General features: G+C 50.2%; 1 protein-coding gene across 1 annotated transcript in view; it reads left to right on the forward strand.

Annotated features, from left to right (window-relative positions):
• Positions 1 to 578: 578 nt before the first annotated feature.
• Positions 579 to 22,810, forward strand: part of myo5aa (myosin VAa) — an 82,401-nt gene continuing 60,169 nt past the window's right edge. Inside the window, exons 1-7 of the mRNA XM_064984576.1 lie at positions 579 to 844; positions 10,548 to 10,658; positions 11,219 to 11,390; positions 11,496 to 11,640; positions 16,168 to 16,324; positions 17,826 to 17,969; positions 22,482 to 22,563. Coding sequence (XP_064840648.1) covers positions 806 to 844; positions 10,548 to 10,658; positions 11,219 to 11,390; positions 11,496 to 11,640; positions 16,168 to 16,324; positions 17,826 to 17,969; positions 22,482 to 22,563 — 850 coding nt within the window. The 5' untranslated portion in view covers positions 579 to 805. The remainder of the gene's footprint in view (positions 845 to 10,547; positions 10,659 to 11,218; positions 11,391 to 11,495; positions 11,641 to 16,167; positions 16,325 to 17,825; positions 17,970 to 22,481; positions 22,564 to 22,810) is intronic.

A 22,810-nucleotide genomic window follows, 5' to 3' on the forward strand; every position in this document is an offset into this window, starting at 1 on the left:
GTTTTCCTCTGACGCTGATACGGGACATGTGCATTAGATTACCACGGTAACTCTGTTATGGTAATTGAGCGGAGAAGTCGTGTCCACAGTGCGATCTAGATGACATCCTGCTGCTCCACTCTCAAATACAGACGGACAGACAGAGTGTGTGTGAGTGGAGGAGTGTGTGTGTGTAGAGCTGGGCGATATGGACCAAAATTCATATCACAATAAATTGACTGAATTATCACCAGAACAACAAGTTTATAACATTATGTGCACCACAGTTATTTTAAAAAATATGTCCCTTAACTACTATTAGCAAACATATTTAATTTTAAACTTCACACTTCTCTAGTAGGGCCCTATAGGTTATTTATCATAATGAACAATATAAGCCAAATGTCCACATAAGTGGTTGGTTTGGTCGGTGTCGATCATTTTGGTTCTTCGTCCCAGCTCGTATGTGTGTATGAGCGAGTTTTTGTCTGCCTCCATTCTCATGTGACTGAGGGGTGGTAGTCTGGACTGGGAGGGCGGGAGCTGGGCTGTTTGACTGAAATCTGGGTTGTTCAATGACAGGGTTGGACCAGAGCAAAGTAGAAGGCAGAGGGAGAGAGACAGAGTCCTGATCGCTGTCAGACACAATGGGAATATTTCATCTGTCCGCAGCGCTATAACCATCACTCTAATCGATTCACCTCCCTCTGCTGGCCAGGTGTGTGGCAGGAGTGTGTTGCAAGGTGTTTGTGTGTGTGGGGCCGGGAGGTGAAGAGGAGGGGGGCAAAGTTTAAGATAAGGCTCTGGGATCTGCTGAGGCGTGAAGATGAACGAGAATCAGGAGTTGGATTATATGTTTGTCAAAGTAAGTTCACTTCCTTTCATTTGGCTTGGTTTGGTTATTTCTCTATTGTGTTGTAGTAGGACGTTTCAGGCCTGTGTGTGAGAGCGTGGCCTGTCCAGTAGCTCTGTGAGTTGGAGACAACATGGAGGTCAGACACACCCTGGTCTGCACTGATCTGGTGTCCTAACTGTTGTAGTCAGGGCTGCTGTGCTTCCGGAGTCAGGGCTGCTGTGCTGCCGGAGTCAGGGCTGCTGTGCTGCCGGAGTCAGGGCTGCTGTGCTTCCGGAGTCAGGGCTGCTGTGCTGCCGGAGTCAGGGCTGCTGTGCTTCCGGAGTCAGGGCTGCTGTGCTGCTGTGCTGTCGTAGTCAGGGACGCTGTGCTGTCGTAGTCAGGGACGCTGTGCTGTCGTAGTCAGGGACGCTGTGCTGTCGTAGTCAGGGACGCTGTGCTGCCGTAGTCAGGGGCGCTGTGCTGCCGGAGTCAGGGGCGCTGTGCTGCCGGAGTCAGGGGCGCTGTGCTGCCGGAGTCAGGGGCGCTGTGCTGCCGGAGTCAGGGGCGCTGTGCTGTCATACTGTACTCCTGTTTGCTAAATGTCTGCATGGTAACTAATGGGATTAGACAGAGAAGTTATTGTAAGACAGACACTCTATGGGTTGACACTGTTGGTATTGAGAGCACAGAGGAAGGGGGGGATGGAGAGAGGAAAGGGGGGATGGAGAGAGGAAAGGGGGATGGAGAGAGGAAAGGGGGGATGGAGAGAGGAAAGGGGGGGGGATGGAGAGAAGGGGGGATGGAGGGGGGATGGAGAGAGTGAGGGATGGGGTAATGAGATGGGGAGGAAAGGGGGAAAGAGGAAAGGGGGATAGAGAGAGGAAAGGGGGATGGAGCGCTGGGGTAATGAGATGGGCAAGGTAGTGTTTCCCAGGAAATCAGGGATTTTCATCAACATCGGTTTTCCCCAAGATTCCTACATCTGCCCCCCCCCCTCTCTTCCTCCTGTGTCTCTGCTGAGGTGTGTACTGGGGAGCGTTAAACCAAAGATGTTTTAGAAACTCTGTGGTTAAACAGAAAAGCAGCAGTTTCTCACATGAGGCTCTGTCATGTGATGAACCGGGTCATGTGATGAGGGGGCCGCAGTTACCGCGAGATTAGTTCTACTGCTCACAGTGTTGACTAGACTAATTACACACACACACACACACACACACACACACACACACACACACACACACACACACACACACACACACACACACACACACACACACACACACACGCGCAGTGGGCAGGGCTCCATTTTGGATGAATAAATTATAGTTTAATGGAGCAGAAACTGTTTCTGTTGTAGAATGAAGACATTTAAGAACATTATGAAGTGGGTGGTTCGAGCCCTGAATTCTGATTGGCTTACAACTGTGGTAAATCAGACCCTATACCATGGGTATGACAAAACCATTTATTTTTACTGCTCTAATTCCGTTGGTAACCAGTTTATAATAACAGTAAGGCACCTCGGGGGTTTGTGGTATATGGCCAATATTGTAGGATTTTAATTAATGTATTTGCAAATTATGGTCACCTACAAACAAGCAAGATTTCTGGCTCTCACAGACCTGTCTTCTTTTTAAGAGGGTTCTCTTTCCTCCACTCGTTACCTGTATTAATGGCACCTGTTTGAACTTGTTATCAGTATAAAAGACACCTGTCCACAACCTCAAACAGTCACACTCCAAACTCCACTATGGCCAAGACGAAAGAGCTGTCAAAGGACACCAGACCTGCACCAGGCTGGGAAGACTGAATCTGCAATAGGTAAGCAGCTTGGTTTGAAGAAATCAACTGTGGGAGCAATTATTAGGAAATGGAAGACATACAAGACCACTGATAATCTCCCTCTATCTGGAGCTCCACGCAAGATCTCACCCGTGGGGTCAAAATGATCACAAGAACGGTGAGCAAAAATCCCAGAACCACACGGGGGGACCTAGTGAATGACCTGCAGAGAGCTGGGACCAAAGTAACAAAGCCTACCATCAGTAACACACTACGCCGCCAGGGACTCAAATCCTGCAGTGCCAGACGTGTCCCCCTGCTTAAGCCAGTACATGTCCAGGCCCGTCTGAAGTTTGCTAGAGAGCATTTGGATGATCCAGAAGAAGATTGGGAGAATGTCATATGGTCTGATGAAACCAAAATATAACTTTTTGGTAAAAACTCAACTCGTCGTGTTTGGAGGACAAAGAATGCTGAGTTGCATCCAAAGAACACCATACCTACTGTGGAGCATGGGGGTGGAAACATCATGCTTTGGGGCTGTTTTTCTGCAAAGGGACCAGGACGACTGATCCGTGTAAAGGAAAGAATGAATGGGGCCATGTATCGTGAGATTTTGAGTGAAAACCTCCTTCCATCAGCAAGGGCATTGAAGATGAAACGTGGCTGGGTCTTTCAGCATGACAATGATCCCAAACACACCGCCCAGGCAACGAAGTAGTGGCTTCATAAGAAGCATTTCAAGGTCCTGGAGTGGCCTAGCCAGTCTCCAGATCTCAACCCCATAGAAAATCTTTGGAGGGAGTCAGTGTTGCCCAGCAACAGCCCCAAAACATCACTGCTCTAGAGGAGATCTGCATGGAGGAATGGGACAAAATACCAGCAACAGTGTGTGAAAACCTTGTGAAGACTTACAGAATACGTTTGACCTCTGTCATTGCCAACAAAGGGTATATAAAAAGTATTGAGAAACTTTTGTTATTGACCAAATACTTATTTTCCACCATATTTTGCAAATTAATTTATTAAAAATCCTACAATGTGATTTTCTGGATTTTTTTTTCTCATTTTGTCTGTCATAGTTGAAGTGTACCTATGATGAAAATTACAGGCCTCTCTCATCTTTTTAAGTGGGAGAACTTGCACAATTGGTGGCTGACTAAATACTTTTTTGCCCCACTGTACCCTTGCTAAAGGCTGTGTCCTGGCACTCTACGGTGCGTCGTGCTTAAGAACAGTCCTAAGCCGTGGTATATTGGCCATATACCACAACTCCTCAGGCCTTATGGTTTAATTATAATTGGGTTGGCTCATAGGGCCATTGATGCTCTCCATTTGAGCAGAGAGAGGCCTGGCCAGGGGTTGGAGGTTGTATTTACTGCTGCTCTACAGCCCTTCTGTGTTTCATCCTCCCCCTCGGCAGTAGTGAAGACACTTGGCCTGCAGGGTGAGGGCCGGCTGCAGTTCAACTCTCCTCATCTTTCTCCTCTCCTCCATCTGCAGTCACAGTCAGTGATCTGTAATGCTGAGTTGTGAAAGCTACATGGTGGATGTCTGGCCTGTCCTGCTTTGTCAGATCAGGAGAAATAAAGGAATGAAGGACAGAGGAAGAGTGAACAAGAGGGGAGAAGGAGAGGAGGTGAAAGAGGGAGAGAGATCTGACTGATGAAGTGAAAGCTCAGTTTTAGAGGGTTAATCTGCTTCTAATAATCCTGTTGGCTGTGAACAAATGTATTAACACCTCTGCTGTTACTTTCTCCCCTCCTGTCCTCTCTTCTCCCCCTCCTGTCCTCTCTTCTCCCCCCCTCCTGTCCGCTCCCCCTCCTGTCCTCTCTCCCCCCTGTCCTCTCCCCCCCCTCCCCTGTCCTCTCTTCTCCCCCTCCTGTCCTCTCTTCTCCCCCCCCCCTGTCCTCTCTTCTCCCCCTCCTGTCCTCCTTCTCCCCCCCCTCCTGTCCTCTCTTCCCCCCTCCCCTCTCTTCTCCCCCTCCTGTCCTCTCTTCTCCCCCCCTCCCCGCTCCCCCCTCCTGTCCTCTCTTCCTCCCCCCCCTCCTCCTCTCTTCTCCCCCCCTCCTGTCCTCTCTTCTCCCCCCTCTCCTGTCCTCTCTTCTCCCCCCCTCCTGTCCTCTCTTCTCCCCCCCCCTGTCCTCTCTTCTCCCCCTCTCCTGTCCTCTCTTCTCCCCCCTCCTGTCCTCTCTTCTCCCCCCCCCTCCTGTCCTCTCTTCTCCCCCTCTCCTGTCCTCTCTTCTCCCCCGCCTCCTGTCCTCTCTTCCCCCTCATGTCCTCTCTTCTCCCCCTCATGTCCTCTCTTCTCCCCCTCATGTCCTCTCTTCTCCCCCTCCTGTCCTCTCTTCTCCCCTCCTGTCCTCTCTTTCCCCCCCTCCTGTCCTCTCTTTCCCCCTCCTGTCCTCTCTTTCCCCCTCCTGTCCTCTCTTTCCCCCTCCTGTCCTCTCTTTCCCCCTCCTGTCCTCTCTTTCCCCCCCTCCTGTCCTCTTCCCCCCCCCCCCTCCTGTCCTCTTCTCTCCTCTCTTCTGGGTCTGCCTCACTAGCTCCTCGCCCCTAGTACACTCTATCAGTAGCATCTCTCAGAGCCTTTCAGTATTCACTGCTGTGAAAGGACTGGTATAACCAATAACTGTGTGTGTGAGAGAGAGAGGAGGTGTAGTTCTCTGTGTAAGGATTAGATTAGAGGTAAATCCAGAGTTAATACAGTGTTGATCTTTAGTCTCTTAGTCAGTCCTGGATTAATGGGCCGGCCTAAGTCGCTACTGGCCTTTCCCTGCTACCAAACACATATACACTACTCTAATACAACTAACCACTGGGGTGGGAGTTCGCCTATTGGTTCAAATCCCAGGTCAGAAGGTTGCTGGTGTTCTTACTGGTTGCTCTGGGCCCCTGAGGAAGGCACTGAAGTACTAAACATCTCCAGGAGTAGACCTGCAGTGTGTAACAGTTTGTCAGGTTCATATTGAACGCTTGCCTCAGGCATATGTTAGCTCTACAGTAGCCCACTGAGCTAAAGCCTCAAGCAAGGTTACATCACACTCTGCTGCTTGCTGCAGACCCCTCTGTCCTCTTACACACATCCCTGTAGCTCTTCCTCTTACACACATCCCTGTAGCTCTTCCTCTCCCCCCTTACACACATCCCTGTAGCTCTTCCTCTCCCCCTTTACACACAACCCTGTAGCTCTTCCTCTCCCCCTTTACACACAACCCTGTAGCTCTTCCTCTCCCCCCTTACACATATCCCTGTAGCTCTTCCTCTCCCCCTCTTACACACATCCCTGTAGCTCTTCCTCTCCCCCTCTTACACACATCCCTGTAGCTCTTCCTCTCCCCCTCTTACACACATCTCTGTAGCACTTCCTCTCCCCCTCTTACACACATTCCTGTAGCTCTTCCTCTCCCCCCTTACACACGTCCCTGTAGCTCTTCCTCTCCCCCTCTTACACACGTCCCTGTAGCTCTTCCTCTCCCCCTCTTACACATGTCCCTGTAGCTCTTCCTCTCCCCCTCTTACACACGTCCCTGTAGCTCTTCCTCTCCCCCTTACACACGTCCCTGTAGCTCTTCCTCTCCCCCTCTTACACACGTCCCTGTAGCTCATCCTCTCCCCCTCTTACACACGTCCCTGTAGCTCATCCTCTCCCCCTCTTACACACGTCCCTGTAGCTCTTCCTCTCCCCCTCTTACACACGTCCCTGTAGCTCTTCCTCTCCCCCTCTTACACACGTCCCTGTAGCTCTTCCTCTCCCCCTCTTACATATGTCCCTGTAGCTCTTCCTCTCCCCCTCTTACACACGTCCCTGTAGCTCTTCCTCTCCCCCTTACACACGTCCCCGTAGCTCTTCCTCTCCCCCTCTTACACACGTCCCCGTAGCTCTTCCTCTTACACACGTCCCTGTGGCTCTCCCCCTCTTACACACGTCCCTGTGGCTCTCCACCTCTTACACACGTCCCTGTAGCTCTTCCTCTCCCCTCTTACACACGTCCCTGTGGCTCTTCCTCTCCCCCTTACACACGTCCCTGTGGCTCTTCCTCTCCCCGTCCCTTACACACACGTCCCTGTGGCTCTTCCTCTCCCCCTCTTACACACGTCCCTGTGGCTCTTCCTCTCCCCCTCTTACACACGTCCCTGTGGCTCTTCCTCTCCCCCTCTTACACACGTCCCTGTGGCTCTTCCTCTCCCCTCTTACACACGTCCCTGTGGCTCTTCCTCTCCCCCTCTTACACACGTCCCTGTGGCTCTTCCTCTCCCCCTCTTACACACGTCCCTGTGGCTCTTCCTCTCCCCCTCTTACACACGTCCCTGTGGCTCTTCCTCTCCCCCTTACACACGTCCCTGTGGCTCTTCCTCTCCCCCTTACACACGTCCCTGTGGCTCTTCCTCTCCCCCCTTACACACGTCCCTGTGGCTCTTCCTCTCCCCCTCTTACACACGTCCCTGTGGCTCTTCCTCTCCCCTCTTACACACGTCCCTGTGGCTCTTCCTCTCCCCCTCTTACACACGTCCCTGTGGCTCTTCCTCTCCCCTTCTTACACACGTCCCTGTGGCTCTTCCTCTCCCCCTCTTACACACGTCCCTGTGGCTCTTCCTCTCCCCCTCTTACACACGTCCCTGTGGCTCTTCCTCTTACACACGTCCCTGTGGCTCTTCCTCTTACACACGTCCCTGTGGCTCTTCCTCTTACACACGTCCCTGTGGCTCTCCCCCTCTTACACACGTCCCTGTGGCTCTCCCCCTCTTACACACGTCCCTGTGGCTCTCCCCCTCTTACACACGTCCCTGTGGCTCTCCCCCTCTTACACACGTCCCTGTGGCTCTTCCTCTCTTTACACACGTCCCTGTGGCCTTTCCTCTCTTACACACGTCCCTGTGGCTCTTCCTCTCTTACACACGTCCCTGTGGCTCTTCCTCTCTTACACACGTCCCTGTGGCTCTTCCTCTCTTACACACGTCCCTGTGGCTCTTCCTCTCCCCCTCTTACACACGTCCCTGTGGCTCTTCCTCTCCCCCTCTTACACACGTCACTGTGGCTCTTCCTCTCCCCCTCTTACACACGTCCCTGTGGCTCTTCCTCTCCCCCTCTTACACACGTCCCTGTGGCTCTTCCTCTCCCCCTCTTACACACGTCCCTGTGGCTCTTCCTCTCCCCCTCTTACACACGTCCCTGTGGCTCTTCCTCTCCCCCTCTTACACACGTCCCTGTGGCTCTTCCTCTCCCCCTCTTACACACGTCCCTGTGGCTCTTCCTCTCCCCCTCTTACACACGTCCCTGTGGCTCTTCCTCTCCCCCTCTTACACACGTCCCTGTGGCTCTTCCTCTCCCCCTCTTACACACGTCCCCTGTGGCTCTGCCTCTCCCCCTCTTACACACGTCCCTGTGGCTCTTCCTCTCCCCCCTCTTACACACGTCCCTGTGGCTCTTCCTCTCCCCCTCTTACACACGTCCCTGTGGCTCTTCCTCTCCCCCTCTTACACACGTCCCTGTGGCTCTTCCTCTCCCCCTCTTACACACGTCCCTGTGGCTCTTCCTCTCCCCCTCTTACACACGTCCCTGTGGCTCTTCCTCTCCCCCTCTTACACACGTCCCTGTGGCTCTGCCTCTCCCCCTCTTACACACGTCCCTGTGGCTCTGCCTCTCCCCCTCTTACACACGTCCCTGTGGCTCTGTCTCTCCCCCTCTTACACACGTCCCTGTGGCTCTTCCTCTCCCACTCTGATCAGCTGTTCCAGGTCATGACCAGGCAAGCAGAGGGTGTGTGACGAGAAACGCCGTCACTCTGAGTCACGAGGGCTGATGTCACAAGGGAGATGATATCTCCTTCTCTTCCTGCATCCTCCTCCTTATCCCTCTCCTCCTCCCCCGTATAGTTGACCAGTCCAGCTGACCCCCACTAGCACCATGTAGCAGACAGGGTCCCTCTGACTCCTCTCTGTCCGTGTCTGTGTTTGTGTGTGCTTGGGGTAGAGTTGTACCCTTCATCTGTCCTCTACTGTAACCCTGGGGATCTGTCTATAAATATGACTCAACCCCCCCCCCCCTCCTCACAATGTGAACTAGGAAATGGTTTACACGCTTCATTGCTGCAGAAAGTGTGTGTGTGTGATTAGGAGGATCAGGAAGTGTGCTCAGCGGTGTATGGTGATGCTACTCAGTGAGGTGTGTGTGTGAGGCTATTTTTACCTCCACCTCCCGTCTCTTTCTCACTCTCTCCATCTCTCTCACACATTCTCTCACTCTTTCTCTCACTCCCTCACTCCTCCTTTCCATTGCTAGGAGCTGGGCTGTGAACCGCTCTCCTCCAGGAAGGAACATGAGAGAGCGACAGAATAGCCTCAGTAACCCTGCTATAGTATGACTGATACTGTGTTCTGTCGAGTCAGCACTTTTCTCTGCTGACCTCTGTATATATATATACACACACACACACACACACACACACACACACACACACACACACACACACACACTGCTCTGACCTTTCAGTGTTAAACACTGGTGTGAAAGATTAATTAAAATTAATTGTGGAGCATCACAAGAATACCCTATCCACTACATAGTGATAAACCATGATGACATGACGATGACGTAGGTCTGAATATGTAAGCCTACCTACTACAATGGTGATTATTGTCTGTCTGTCTGTGTGAGTATATGGCTATGAGCTAGATCATTAGACTTTTCCACAGAATGTTCCTGGAAGGTTGGCTGTGTGTTGCTGGAAGGTTAGGGTGAGTCATGAGGATATGAGAGCATCCGATCCGAGTGCCAACAGTCTTAGTGCCAACACACGCGCTCACACACACACACACACGCTTGGTTTCAGTCTTCATGTAAATCCTTCCTACCAATGAGATTCTGACACATTTTACAGACTGTTCTAAGAGCATTAGTTGGAGTATCAAAGACAGGAACCAGTTGTGTATAGGATACAGTAGTATTCAGGTCAAGCAGGCCCATTTTCCCAAACAAGCAGTATCATGGGGCGGCAGGTAGCCTAGTGGTTAGAGCATTGGACCAGTAACCAAAAGGTTGCTAGATCGAATCCATGAGCTGACAAGGTAAAAATCTGTCATTCTGACCCTGAACAAGGCAGTTAACCCACTAGGCCGCCATTGTAAATAAGAATTTGTTCTTAACTAAACATTGTTGCACTATGGAATGAGACCCAGACCGGCCTTCTGTGTGTGTGCCTCTGAAAGATCTGTGTATACAGGTCTGCTGGTGGTAATAATGGGCCAGGATAAACCAGGATAAGCTTTGTGTAGCGCTGATCATCATTGAGCTGCTTTGTGAGATGTAAAGATTACTGATTGGCCATCTGATTGACCTTTCTAATGGCAGCTGTTAAAGCTGGGATCTACCAGTCGGCTCTCCTCCGTGTGGGTTACGGATGTGGTTCTGTGAACTGCACTCTTGTGAGCCTGAGGCCTGAAGACTTCGGTTAGCTGCCCGTGCTACAACCTGACGACTTAGCTAATGCCGTGGCTTTAGCTCAGCAGACCAGCACAGTCTAGTGGAAGGCTGAAGACCCGGGATCAACCCCAGTCAGTTTTACAGTGTTTTTGTTTCTGTGTTTTTCACATGTCTTTGATCAGCTGACAGGCTCGTTCCACAGGGCTGGGATCTGAAGGCATTCCTGTCATGTTGTGATCGGTCCCAGAATCATGTGGACTGGGTTTGAGTCTTTATGAATGTCCAGCAGTATTGATCATGTTAGATGGTGAAATGAGATACAACAGCCTCAGTCAGCACTGTACCAGTCTGATACAGCAGCAGGTTCTCTCTGCAGTAGACATTGAGTCTGGGGACATTACTGACTGATATAGGCCTTATGTAGCTTTCTGACTTGGAGAACACACTCTGTAGTATGTTTTATGTCATGTAGAACCTTTCTCTCCCTTCTCACTCTCCTTCTTTCTCCTCTCCTCTCCTCTCTCTCAGTTTGCTCGGGTGTGGATCCCTGATGCAGATGAGGTGTGGAAGTCAGCAGAGCTCACTAAGAACTACAAACATGGAGATTCCACCCTACACCTCACACTGGAGGATGGAAAGGTGAGTACTGGAGCAGAGGAGGAGGAGGAGGAGGAGAAGGGTGGTGTAGGGTTGGGTAGTTGCATAACATCCTCTCATTTGTGATGAGATGCACAGTAAACACACACACACACACACACACACACACACAGTTACTGCAATATATCACCATACATATCATAAAAACATGTCCATGTTTCGATGTCAGCCAAGTCCAATAAACCGTTCAGAAGGAAATGGGGGCAGAAACCTGACCCATTTGGTGGCATATTTTGATTAATGTGTGAGGCTTATGTTCACCAACTGTCTGTTTTTTATGTCACTGAGTTACATATAACCTGGTCCCTACTCAGTACACACACCACAGGAGGCTGGTGAGGGGGAGACAAATTACAATAATGGCTGGAATGGACTAAATGGAATGGTATAAAGCACAATGAAACAATGTTTGATACCGTACCATTTATTCTGTTCCAGCCATTACTATGAGCCAGTACTCCCCAATTAAGCTGCCACCAGCCGCCTGTGATACACACATATATTGTGTGTGATAACGTCTCTGTTTAATCTGTGCTGTCCAGGACATTGAGCACAAGCTGGATGATAAGACAAAGAACCTTCCTCACCTCCGGAACCCTGACATCCTGGTGGGGGAGAATGACCTCACAGCTCTTAGCTACCTCCACGAGCCGGCCGTCCTGCACAACCTTAAAGTCCGCTTCACCGACTCCAAACTCATCTACACATACTGTGGTATATACACACACACACACACACACACACACACACACACACACACACACACACACACACACACACACACACACACACACACCAACTCTTCCTCTCTTCCTGTAGGTATTGTGCTGGTGGCCATTAATCCCTATGAGAACCTTCCCATCTACGGTAGTGACATCATCAATGCGTACAGTGGCCAGAACATGGGAGACATGGACCCTCACATCTTCGCTGTGGCTGAGGAGGCTTACAAACAGATGGCCAGGTGGGTGTGCGTGGTGTGCGTGCTGCGAGTGTTACCTGCTCAAAGGCAGTATACACAGATTTTCCAGGTTTCAAACGATGTCAGACAGACAGTTTGAGACCTTCAATGGAAGCATAGTACAGTGTGTGTATTTACTGTCTTGTTATTTATTTAACTAGGCAAGTCAGTTAAGAACAAATTATTATTTACAATGACGGCCTACCAAAAGGCAAAACTCTCAGTAAGAGTGTCCATGATTGAGTCTGAATGAAGAGATTGAGATAAAACTGTCCAGTTTGAGTGTTTGTTGCAACTCGTTCCAGTCGCTAGCTGCAGCGAACTGAAAAGAGGAGCGACCCAAGGATGTGTGTGCTTTGGGGACCTTTCACAGAATGTGACTGGCAGAACGGGTGTTGTATGTGGAGGATGAGGGATGCAGTAGATATCTCAGATAGGGGGGAGTGAGGCCTAAGAGGGTTTTATAAATAAGCATCAACCAGTGGGTCTTGCGACGTGTATACAGAGATCAAATCAAAGTTTATTTGTCACGTGCGCCGAATACAACAGGTGTAGAACTTAAAGGGAAATGCTTACTTACAGGCTCTAACCAATAGTGCAAAAAAAGGTATTAGGTGAACAATAAGTAAGTAAAGAAATAAAACAACAGTAAAAAGACCGGCTATATACAGTAGCGAGGCTATAAAAGTAGCGGGGCTATATACAGACACTGGTTAGTCAGGCTGATTGAGGTAGTATGTACATGAATGTATAGTCAAAGTGACTATGCATATACGATAAACAGAGAGTAGCAGCAGCGTAAAAAGAGGGGTTGGGGGGGAACACAATGCAAGTAGTCCGGGTAGCCATTTGATTACCTGTTGAGGAGTCTTATGGCTTGGGGGTCAAAACTGTTGAGAAGCCTTTTTGTCCTAGACTTGGCACTCTAGTACCACTTGCCATGCGGTAGTAGAGAGAACAGTCTATGACTGGGGTGGTTGGGGTCTTTGACAATTTTTAGGGCCTTCCTCTGACGCCGCCTGGTGTAGAAGTCCTGGATGGCAGGCAGCTTAGCCCCAGTGATGTCCTGGGCCGTACGCACTACCCTCTAAAGTGCCTTGCGGTCGGAGGCCGAGCAATTGCCGTACCAGGCATTGATGCAACCAGTCACGATGCTCTCGATGTTGCAGCTGTGGAACCTTTTGAGGATCTCAGGACCCATGCCAAATCGTTTTAGTTTCCTGATGGGGAATAGGCTTTGTCGTGCCCTCTTCACGACCGTCTTGGTGTGTTTGGACCATTCTAGTTCGTTGGTGATGTGGACACCAAGGAACTTGAAGCTCTCAACCTGTTCCACTACAGCCCCCCCCCCGTCTTACCGGAGTGTGCTGTTCTATCTTGCTGGTGCAGCGTATATCCCACTAGCTGAATATCCATGTCGTCATTCAGCCACGATTCCGTGAAACATCACAGTTTTTGATGCCCCGTTGGTAGGATATTCATGATTGTACCTCGTCTAATTTATTGTCCAATGATGGCACGTTGGCGAGTAATATTTACGGTAACGGCAGCTTTCCCACTCACCTCCTGCGGGTCCTCACGATGCTTCCCGCTCTGTGTCTTCTATACCTGCGTCTCCTCCTCTTGCAAATAACTGGGATGTTGGCCCTGTCGGGTGTTTGGAGAATGTCGTGTGCTTCCTGCTTGTTGAAGGAAAAAATCTTTGTCTAATCCGAGGTGAGTGATCGATGTCCTGATATCCAGAAGCTCTTTTTTTGCCGTAGGTTACGGTTACAGAAACATTATGTACAAAATAAGTTACAAATAACGCACAAAAAACCCCACATAATAGCACGATTGGTTGGGCGCCCGTAAAACTGCTGCCATTTCTTCCTGCACCATTTTACTTAGTTTACAGATGACCAGTTTACAGAGGAGTATAGAGTGCAGTGATGTGTCCTATAAGGAGCCTTGGTGGCAAATCTGATGGCCGAATGGTAAAGAACATCTAGCCGCTCGAGAGCACCCTTACCTGCCGATCTTTAAATAACGTCTCCGTAATCTAGCATGGGTAGGGTGGTCATCTGAATCAGGGTTGGTTTGGCAGTTGGGGTGAAAGAGGAGCGATTACAATAGAGGAAACTAAGTCTAGATTTAACCTTAACCTGCAGCTTTGATATGTCCTGAGAGAAGGACAGTCTAGTCTAGTCATACTCCCAAGTACTTGAATGAGGTGTGTTATGACGTTGCCCTCTTTGGGTACAGCAAGCACCATCCCCCGCTCTGCTCCTACAACCAGACTGCTGTGGTCAGAGAGATGTCGTAAATTCTTGAGGAGAGGATCTCCTCATGGCCACACAGTATAACGACAGAGTACATTTTCAAAGAGAACAAAGGAATTTCTTCCACCTCACAGAACTTGAGGTCCGAACAACATTTATGTTCCGAAGAAGGTATAAAAGATCGGTGAAGAATCCAGCTACGAACTGGTCCGTTTGTTACATTTTGGTGAGGCTCATGGGAGAAGGTGCGGCCACATTACCATAATAGCCTCAGATATGAGGTTTACATCTAATTGGTGTATAAGATGAATGAATGAGGATGATACTGTTTGTAAAATTGTGTAATGTGATTTTGGACTGTTTAATGAAGGAAACTCCAATTCCCTTTTGAGTTGAACTAAATCAGAGGACCGCCCATGAGCCCAGTTAGGGTAGGGTCAGGCATCCAGGACCGCCCATGAGCCCAGTTAGGGTAGGGTCAGGCATCCAGGACCGCCCATGAGCCCAGTTAGGGTAGGGTCAGGCATCCTGGACCGCCCATGAGCCCAGTTAGGGTCAGGCATCCTGGACCGCCCATGAGCCCAGTTAGGGTCAGGCATCCTGGACCGCCCATGAGACCAGGTAGGGTCAGGCATCCTGGACCGCCCATGAGCCCAGTTAGGGTCAGGCATCCTGGACCGCCCATGAGCCCAGTTAGGGTCAGGCATCCTGGACCGCCCATGAGCCCAGTTAGGGTCAGGCATCCTGGACCGCCCATGAGCCCAGTTAGGGTCAGGCATCCTGGACCGCCCATGAGCCCAGTTAGGGTCAGGCATCCTGGACCGCCCATGAGCCCAGTTAGGGTCAGGCATCCTGGACTGCCCATGAGCCCAGTTAGGGTCAGGCATCCTGGACCGCCCATGAGCCCAGTTAGGGTCAGGCTTCCTGGACCGCCCATGAGCCCAGTTAGGGTCAGGCATCCTGGACCGCCCATGAGCCCAGTTAGGGTCAGGCATCCTGGACCGCCCATGAGCTCAGTTAGGGCCAGGCATCCTGGACCGCCCATGAGCCCAGTTAGGGTCAGGAATCCTGGACCGCCCATGAGCCCAGTTAGGGTCAGGCATCCTGGGACAGCCCCTTCTCTGCAATTCCAAATAAAATCCCAACTTTGAGAAATTCTCAGTAGACCATGTTTTTCTCCATTACTATGGGACAAAGGTTGCAGACCATTGCTGAATCTTTTAACCATACCACGTGGTTAAACTCTTAGACTATCGATACCGACAGAATAAGAACAAGTCTTTGATATTAATTACTAGTCTGCAGCTAGGAATTCGGTATCATTGAACACGGAGAACGACAACTGCCGAAACACCCATTCTACAACAACATGAATGAATGTCGCTCTGAACCAACACCTCTAACCACGACAGACAGAGAGTGAGAGAGAGACGGACAGTTCCACAAAATAAACTATCTTTTCAACAGCGATCAAGATGACACACTGAGCGTAAATATATATATTGATTGCAATTGTTCCCGAATGAGTGAGCGTTCATGTGCAAAGGATTAGCATTTCAATTGTTATAATTATTAACTCTGTAGTGACTTCTTGGTCGACCACCACTTCCCTTTTGTCTAACAAGCCGCCATGCCGGTTTAGCCCACTAGGGCACATTCCCTTATCATTTCTTGTAACCATATTTACTTTGTTTGTTTGTCTGTGGACTTCTGTGATTTGTTTAGTTAGTTAATAAATAAATGATTTAAGACAATTGATGTATGGATGACTCATAGTGAAGACTGGGTTCGTGCAGATAACCAACAATTTAAGACATTTGGAATGAGACTAACATGAGGTAAAGTAAATAATTCATTAATCGGAAGACTATTGATCAGATATGAAAATATCTGCATTGATCTTATCGTTTGACGGAATGAGCACACAGAGCACTCTCTCACATGCATACACACGCTTTTTCACACACACCTAGTGAACACACATTCACTTCTCTCACTCACTCACTCACACACACACACACACACACTCTGTAGCATAGTGACCTATGGTCCCAGTTGGCATCTTTACTGTACAGCATGTTGTCTGCTACAGTGAACTCACACCGTTTTCAGAACCATAATGGAACTAAGTAATGACTTTCTGTTTTTATCTTCTATGATTTTTGTTATGTGTGTATTGTTGTATTGGCATGACTGAGCCAAATAAGTTGCCACATGGCAGAGACTCTCTTCCCTCACCGTCTCAGTCTTTCCTTCTCTCCTGTATTAGAGATGAGAGGAACCAGTCTATAATCGTAAGCGGTGAGTCGGGAGCAGGGAAGACTGTCTCAGCTAAATACGCCATGCGCTACTTTGCTACAGTCAGTGGAGCAGCCACAGAGGCCAACGTAGAGGAGAAGGTCCTCGCATCCAACCCCATCATGGAGGTATGACTTCTCTCCCTTCCCCTCGCCTCTCTTCTCCCTCTCCTCGCTCCTGTCCTCTGCAAAGCCTGCTTCATGGTGTGTTCATGTGGAGTCTGGGAGGGTTAGTTCTCTCCCCTGTGTCCATATGGCCTCTCCCCCATCTCCTCTTTCTCTCCTCCTCCCTTTCTTCTCCCCATCTCCTCTTTCTCTCCTCTCCTCCCTTTCTTCTCCCCATCTCCTCTTTCTCTCCTCTCCTCCCTTTCTTCTCCCCCATCTCCTCTTTCTCTCCTCCTCCCTTTCTTCTCCCCATCTCCTCTATTTCTCTCCTCTCCTCCCTTCCATCTCCCAATCTCCTCTATTTCTCTCCTCCCTTCCCACTCCTCTCACAGACCTGTCAGCCAATCAGTGGCCAATCCTTCTTTGTGTGTGTGTGTGTGTGTGTGTGTGTGTGTGTGTGTGTGTTGATGTAAGGAAACATTACCATACTTGCCTGTGCAGCTGAAAGCCTCCTTGTCTTTAGGGAACAGTAGCCGTGTGTTTTCTCTTAGCTCCGCTAGAGGAGACTTTTCTCCTTACACACACTTTAACCCCTATATAGTCTCTCGGTCTCTCTCTGTTTCTCTGTCTCTCTTTCTGTTTCTCTCTCTCTCTTTCTGTTTCTCTCTCTCTCTTTCTGTTTCTCTCTCTCTCTTTCTGTTTCTCTCTCTCTCTTTCGGTTTCTGTCTCTCTTTCTGTTTCTCTGTCTCTCTCTCTCTTTCTGTTTCTCTCTCTCTCTTTCTGTTTCTCTGTCTCTCTCTCTCTTTCTGTTTCTCTGTCTCTCTCTCTCTTTCTGTTTCTCTGTCTCTCTCTCTCTTTCTGTTTCTCTGTCTGTCTGTCTCTTTCTGTTTCTCTGTCTGTCTGTCTCTGTCTGTCTCTGTCTGTCTCTGTCTGTCTCTGTCTGTCTCTGTCTGTCTCTGTCTGTCTCTCTGTCTGTCTCTCTGTCTGTCTGTCTGTCTCTCTGTCTGTCTGTCTCTCTGTCTGTCTGTCTCTCTGTCTGTATGTCTGTCTGTCTGTCTGTCTGTGGCAGACCTGATTTCCACTGCAGTCAGTCAGACGGTGATATTGGCTTTAAGCATGTTCAGTCCCTGTGCTGGCGTTGTGAGATCTGATTATCTGGGCAGCGCGACTGCAATAAAGACATCCTGGAACACCACCACTGTGCTTTGACTGCAGGACTCTATTCCCCATGATGCACAGCAGCAGCACCACAGTATCTGTCTCCCCCTGTCCCTCCCCTCCCTGCTGGACAGTTTTAGTTCTACACCATCACATGGCCCAGCTGGCCTGAAATACACACTGAATACTGAATATGTCAAACCACTGCCTTGTTGTAAAGGGGAGCGATATGCTGATGTTGCTGACCTAATCTATATTTATCGCTCTCTCTCCTTCGTGTGTGTGTGTCTGTCTGTGTCCGTGTTTGTGTGTGTGTCCGTCTGTGTGTGTGTGTGTGTGTGTCTGTGTGTCTGTGTGTGTTCTCCAGGCGATAGGGAACGCTAAGACGACTCGTAACGACAACAGCAGTCGTTTTGGGAAGTACATTGAGATCGGCTTCGACAAACGCTACCGTATCATTGGAGCTAACATGAGGACATATCTACTGGAGAAGTCTAGAGTGGTGTTTCAGGTAATGCACCACCAACACACAGTAGGACCAGAAAGTCTGGCGCTGTAGTCTGGGTCAGGGGTTATGGGTAGGACCTGCAGTTTTTTTGGTCAGGTCATGTGGTTAGGAAAAGTCAATGACCTATCTATAGGTTATACTGGGAGCCTCAACACTCTCCCTCTCTTTCCACAGCACTTTGTGTAGTGTGGGATGAGAGACACTCCCCCTCTCTTTCCACAGCACTGTGTGTGTAGTGTGGGATGAGAGACACTCCCCCTCTCTTCCCACAGCACTGTGTGTGTAGTGTGGGATGAGAGACACTCCCCCTCTCTTTCCACAGCACTGTGTGTGTAGTGTGGGATGAGAGACACTCCCCCTCTTTCCACAGCACTGTGTGTAGTGTGGGATGAGAGACACTCCCCCTCTCTTTCCACAGCACTGTGTGTAGTGTGGGATGAGAGACACTCCCCCTCTCTTTCCACAGCACTGTGTGTGTAGTGTAGGATGAGAGACACTCCCCCTCTCTTTCCACAGCACTGTGTGTGTAGTGTAGGATGAGAGACACTCCCCCTCTCTTTCCACAGCACTGTGTGTGTAGTGTGGGATGAGAGACACTCCCCCTCTCTTTCCACAGCACTGTGTGTGTAGTGTGGGATGAGAGACACTCCCCCTCTCTTTCCACAACACTGTGTGTGTAGTGTGGGATGAGAGACACTCCCCCTCTCTTCCCACAGCACTGTGTGTGTAGTGTGGGATGAGAGACACTCCCCCTCTGTTCCCACAGCACTGTGTGTGTGTGTGGGATGAGAGACACTCCCCCTCTCTTTCCACAGCACTGTGTGTAGTGTGGGATGAGAGACTCCCCCTCTCTTTCCACAGCACTGTGTGTAGTGTGGGATGAGAGACACTCCCCCTCTCTTTCCACAGCACCGTGTGTGTAGTGTGGGATGAGAGACACTCCCCCTCTCTTTCCACAGCACCGTGTGTGTAGTGTGGGATAGAGACACTCCCCCTCTCTTTCCACAGCACCGTGTGTGTAGTGTGGGATGAGAGACACTCCCCCTCTCTTTCCACAGCACTGTGTGTAGTGTGGGATGAGAGACACTCCCCCTCTCTTTCCACAGCACTGTGTGTAGTGTAGGATGAGAGACACTCCCCCTCTCTTTCCACAGCACTGTGTGTAGTGTAGGATGAGAGACACTCCCCCTCTCTTTCCACAGCACTGTGTGTGTAGTGTGGGATGAGAGACACTCCCCCTCTCTTTCCACAGCACTGTGTGTAGTGTGGGATGAGAGACACTCCCCCTCTCTTTCCACCGCACTGTGTGTAGTGTGGGATGAGAGACACTCCCCCTCTCTTTCCACAGCACTGTGTGTGTAGTGTGGGATGAGAGACACTCCCCCTCTCTTTCCACAGCACTGTGTGTAGTGTGGGATGAGAGACACTCCCCCTCTCTTTCCACAGCACTGTGTGTGTAGTGTGGGATGAGAGACACTCCCCCTCTCTTTCCACAGCACTGTGTGTAGTGTGGGATGAGAGACACTCCCCCTCTCTTTCCACAGCACCGTGTAGTGTGGGATGAGAGACACTCCCCCTCTCTTTCCACAGCACTGTGTGTAGTGTAGGATGAGAGACACTCCCCCTCTCTTTCCACAGCACTGTGTGTGTAGTGTGGGATGAGAGACACTCCCCCTCTCTTTCCACAGCACTGTGTGTGTAGTGTGGGATGAGAGACACTCCCCCTCTCTTTCCACCGCACTGTGTGTAGTGTGGGATGAGAGACACTCCCCCTCTCTTTCCACAGCACTGTGTGTGTAGTGTGGGATGAGAGACACTCCCCCTCTCTTTCCACAGCACTGTGTGTGTAGTGTGGGATGAGAGACACTCCCCCTCTCTTTCCACAGCACTGTGTGTAGTGTGGGATGAGAGACACTCCCCCTCTCTTTCCACAGCACTGTGTATGTAGTGTGGGATGAGAGACACTCCCCCTCTCTTTCCACAGCACCGTGTGTGTAGTGTGGGATGAGAGACACTCCCCCTCTCTTTCCACAGCACCGTGTGTGTAGTGTGGGATGAGAGACACTCCCCCTCTCTTTCCACAGCACTGTGTGTAGTGTGGGATGAGAGACACTCCCCCTCTCTTTCCACAGCACTGTGTGTAGTGTGGGATGAGAGACACTCCCCCTCTCTTTCCACAGCACTGTGTGTAGTGTAGGATGAGAGACACTCCCCCTCTCTTTCCACAGCACCGTGTGTGTAGTGTGGGATGAGAGACACTCCCCCTCTCTTTCCACAGCACTGTGTGTAGTGTAGGATGAGAGACACTCCCCCTCTCTTTCCACAGCACTGTGTGTAGTGTAGGATGAGAGACACTCCCCCTCTCTTTCCACAGCACTGTGTGTGTAGTGTGGGATGAGAGACACTCCCCCTCTCTTTCCACAGCACTGTGTGTGTAGTGTGGGATGAGAGACACTCCCCCTCTCTTTCCACCGCACTGTGTGTAGTGTGGGATGAGAGACACTCCCCCTCTCTTTCCACAGCACTGTGTGTGTAGTGTGGGATGAGAGACACTCCCCCTCTCTTTCCACAGCACTGTGTGTAGTGTGGGATGAGAGACACTCCCCCTCTCTTTCCACAGCACTGTGTGTGTAGTGTGGGATGAGAGACACTCCCCCTCTCTTTCCACAGCACTGTGTGTAGTGTGGGATGAGAGACACTCCCCCTCTCTTTCCACAGCACTGTGTGTAGTGTGGGATGAGAGACACTCCCCCTCTCTTTCCACAGCACCGTGTGTGTAGTGTGGGATGAGAGACACTCCCCCTCTCTTTCCACAGCACCGTGTGTGTAGTGTGGGATGAGAGACACTCCCCCTCTCTTTCTACAGCACTGTGTGTAGTGTGGGATGAGAGACACTCCCCCTCTCTTTCCACAGCACTGTGTGTAGTGTAGGATGAGAGACACTCCCCCTCTCTTTCCACAGCACTGTGTGTAGTGTAGGATGAGAGACACTCCCCTCTCTTTCCACAGCACTGTGTGTGTAGTGTGGGATGAGAGACACTCCCCCTCTCTTTCCACAGCACTGTGTGTGTAGTGTGGGATGAGAGACACTCCCCCTCTTTTCCACCGCACTGTGTGTAGTGTGGGATGAGAGACACTCCCCCTCTCTTTCCACAGCACTGTGTGTGTAGTGTGGGATGAGAGACACTCCCCCTCTCTTTCCACAGCACTGTGTGTAGTGTGGGATGAGAGACACTCCCCCTCTCTTTCCACAGCACTGTGTGTGTAGTGTGGGATGAGAGACACTCCCCCTCTCTTTCCACAGCACTGTGTGTGTAGTGTGGGATGAGGGACACTCCCCCTCTCTTTCCACAGCACTGTGTGTGTAGTGTGGGATGAGAGACACTCCCCCTCTTTCCACAGCACTGTGTGTAGTGTGGGATGAGAGACACTCCCCCTCTCTTTCCACAGCACTGTGTGTGTAGTGTGGGATGAGAGACACTCCCCCTCTCTTTCCACAGCACTGTGTGTAGTGTGGGATGAGAGACACTCCCCCTCTCTTCCCACAGCACTGTGTGTAGTGTGGGATGAGAGACACTCCCCCTCTCTTCCCACAGCACTGTGTGTGTAGTGTGGGATGCTATCCATACAGTGTGTGTGTGTGCGTGTGTGTAACCAGTGTAGGCAGTGAGTGTGTCTCTCTCAAGAAGTTCAATATTTAGCAGTGACTTCCTCCTCCACCCAGTTCAGGAAAACACAGCCAGACCACAAACACCAGTCATCTGTTCACATTCCTTGTTTTTACCTGGCGGTCTCTCTTTACCTCTGCTAAGTCCACCTGTCTCCTCCTTTCTCTCTCTGTCCCTCACTCACTCACACATATTCATATATATGTCCTCTTCTGTCTGTGTCTTTCCTCCTCTTCTACCCAGGTCAGGAAACACAGGAGACCAAACACATTCCTTTACTTCTGTTCTGTCCTTCCTTCCATGTCCAGCTCATTGCTGATAAGAGCCTATTGAATAGTCATCCTTCCTTTTTCCATCTCCCTCTAGCTCTCGTTCTCTCTCGTTCTCTCTCGTTCTTTCCCTCTTTCTCTTTTTTCTCTGTGTGGATCTGATCCAGGTCACACTGCTGAGACGAGTCAGGAATGTGCACAACTTAGAAAGTGTGCACACACACAGATACACACACACACACACACACACACACACACACACAGAGACACACAGAGAGCGATACACAAAAACACCAGGTGTATTGAGATGAGGATAGTGGAGTACAGCATGTCTTCCCAGACTTGAGGAAGCTGCTGTGGGTCCTGTGCTGCAACACACATTCCCCACATACCTTTCTGCAACAGCACCTGGGTGTGTGTGTCTTAGTCTGTGGTGGAAATGTTGCAAGTTAAAACTACACCAGATTCTAAACAGCATGTCCGTGTTCTCTTGTATGTACACAACACTGGAATCTCCTGGCTGTATAGAACATACACTACCTGAAACTGCCTGACTGTGTGTGTGTCTGTCTGTGCAGGCGGATGAGGAGAGGAACTATCATATCTTCTACCAGCTGTGTGCGTCCTCCCATCTACCAGAGTTCAAGAATCTGAAGCTAGGTAAGACACAAACACTCTCCATTGGATGGTTGGACGGTTCCTAAGCTATTTGTTCATTGATTAGCCTGACAACCCATCCACATGCATGGCTCCGCCCACTACCGTTTCTTCTCCACCACGAGTCTGGATTTGCTTTCCTTCCTCAATACATAGAATGTGAACACATTCTAACCGTTCTGATTGGTCCCGGAAACCAATGGGTTTAGCCCAGCGTTCATGAATCATGTCATTGGCTTTGATACGATCC

The sequence above is a fragment of the Oncorhynchus masou genome, chromosome 2 (genome assembly GCF_036934945.1).
Source record: "Oncorhynchus masou masou isolate Uvic2021 chromosome 2, UVic_Omas_1.1, whole genome shotgun sequence".
NCBI classification, from domain to species: Eukaryota; Metazoa; Chordata; class Actinopteri; order Salmoniformes; family Salmonidae; genus Oncorhynchus; species Oncorhynchus masou.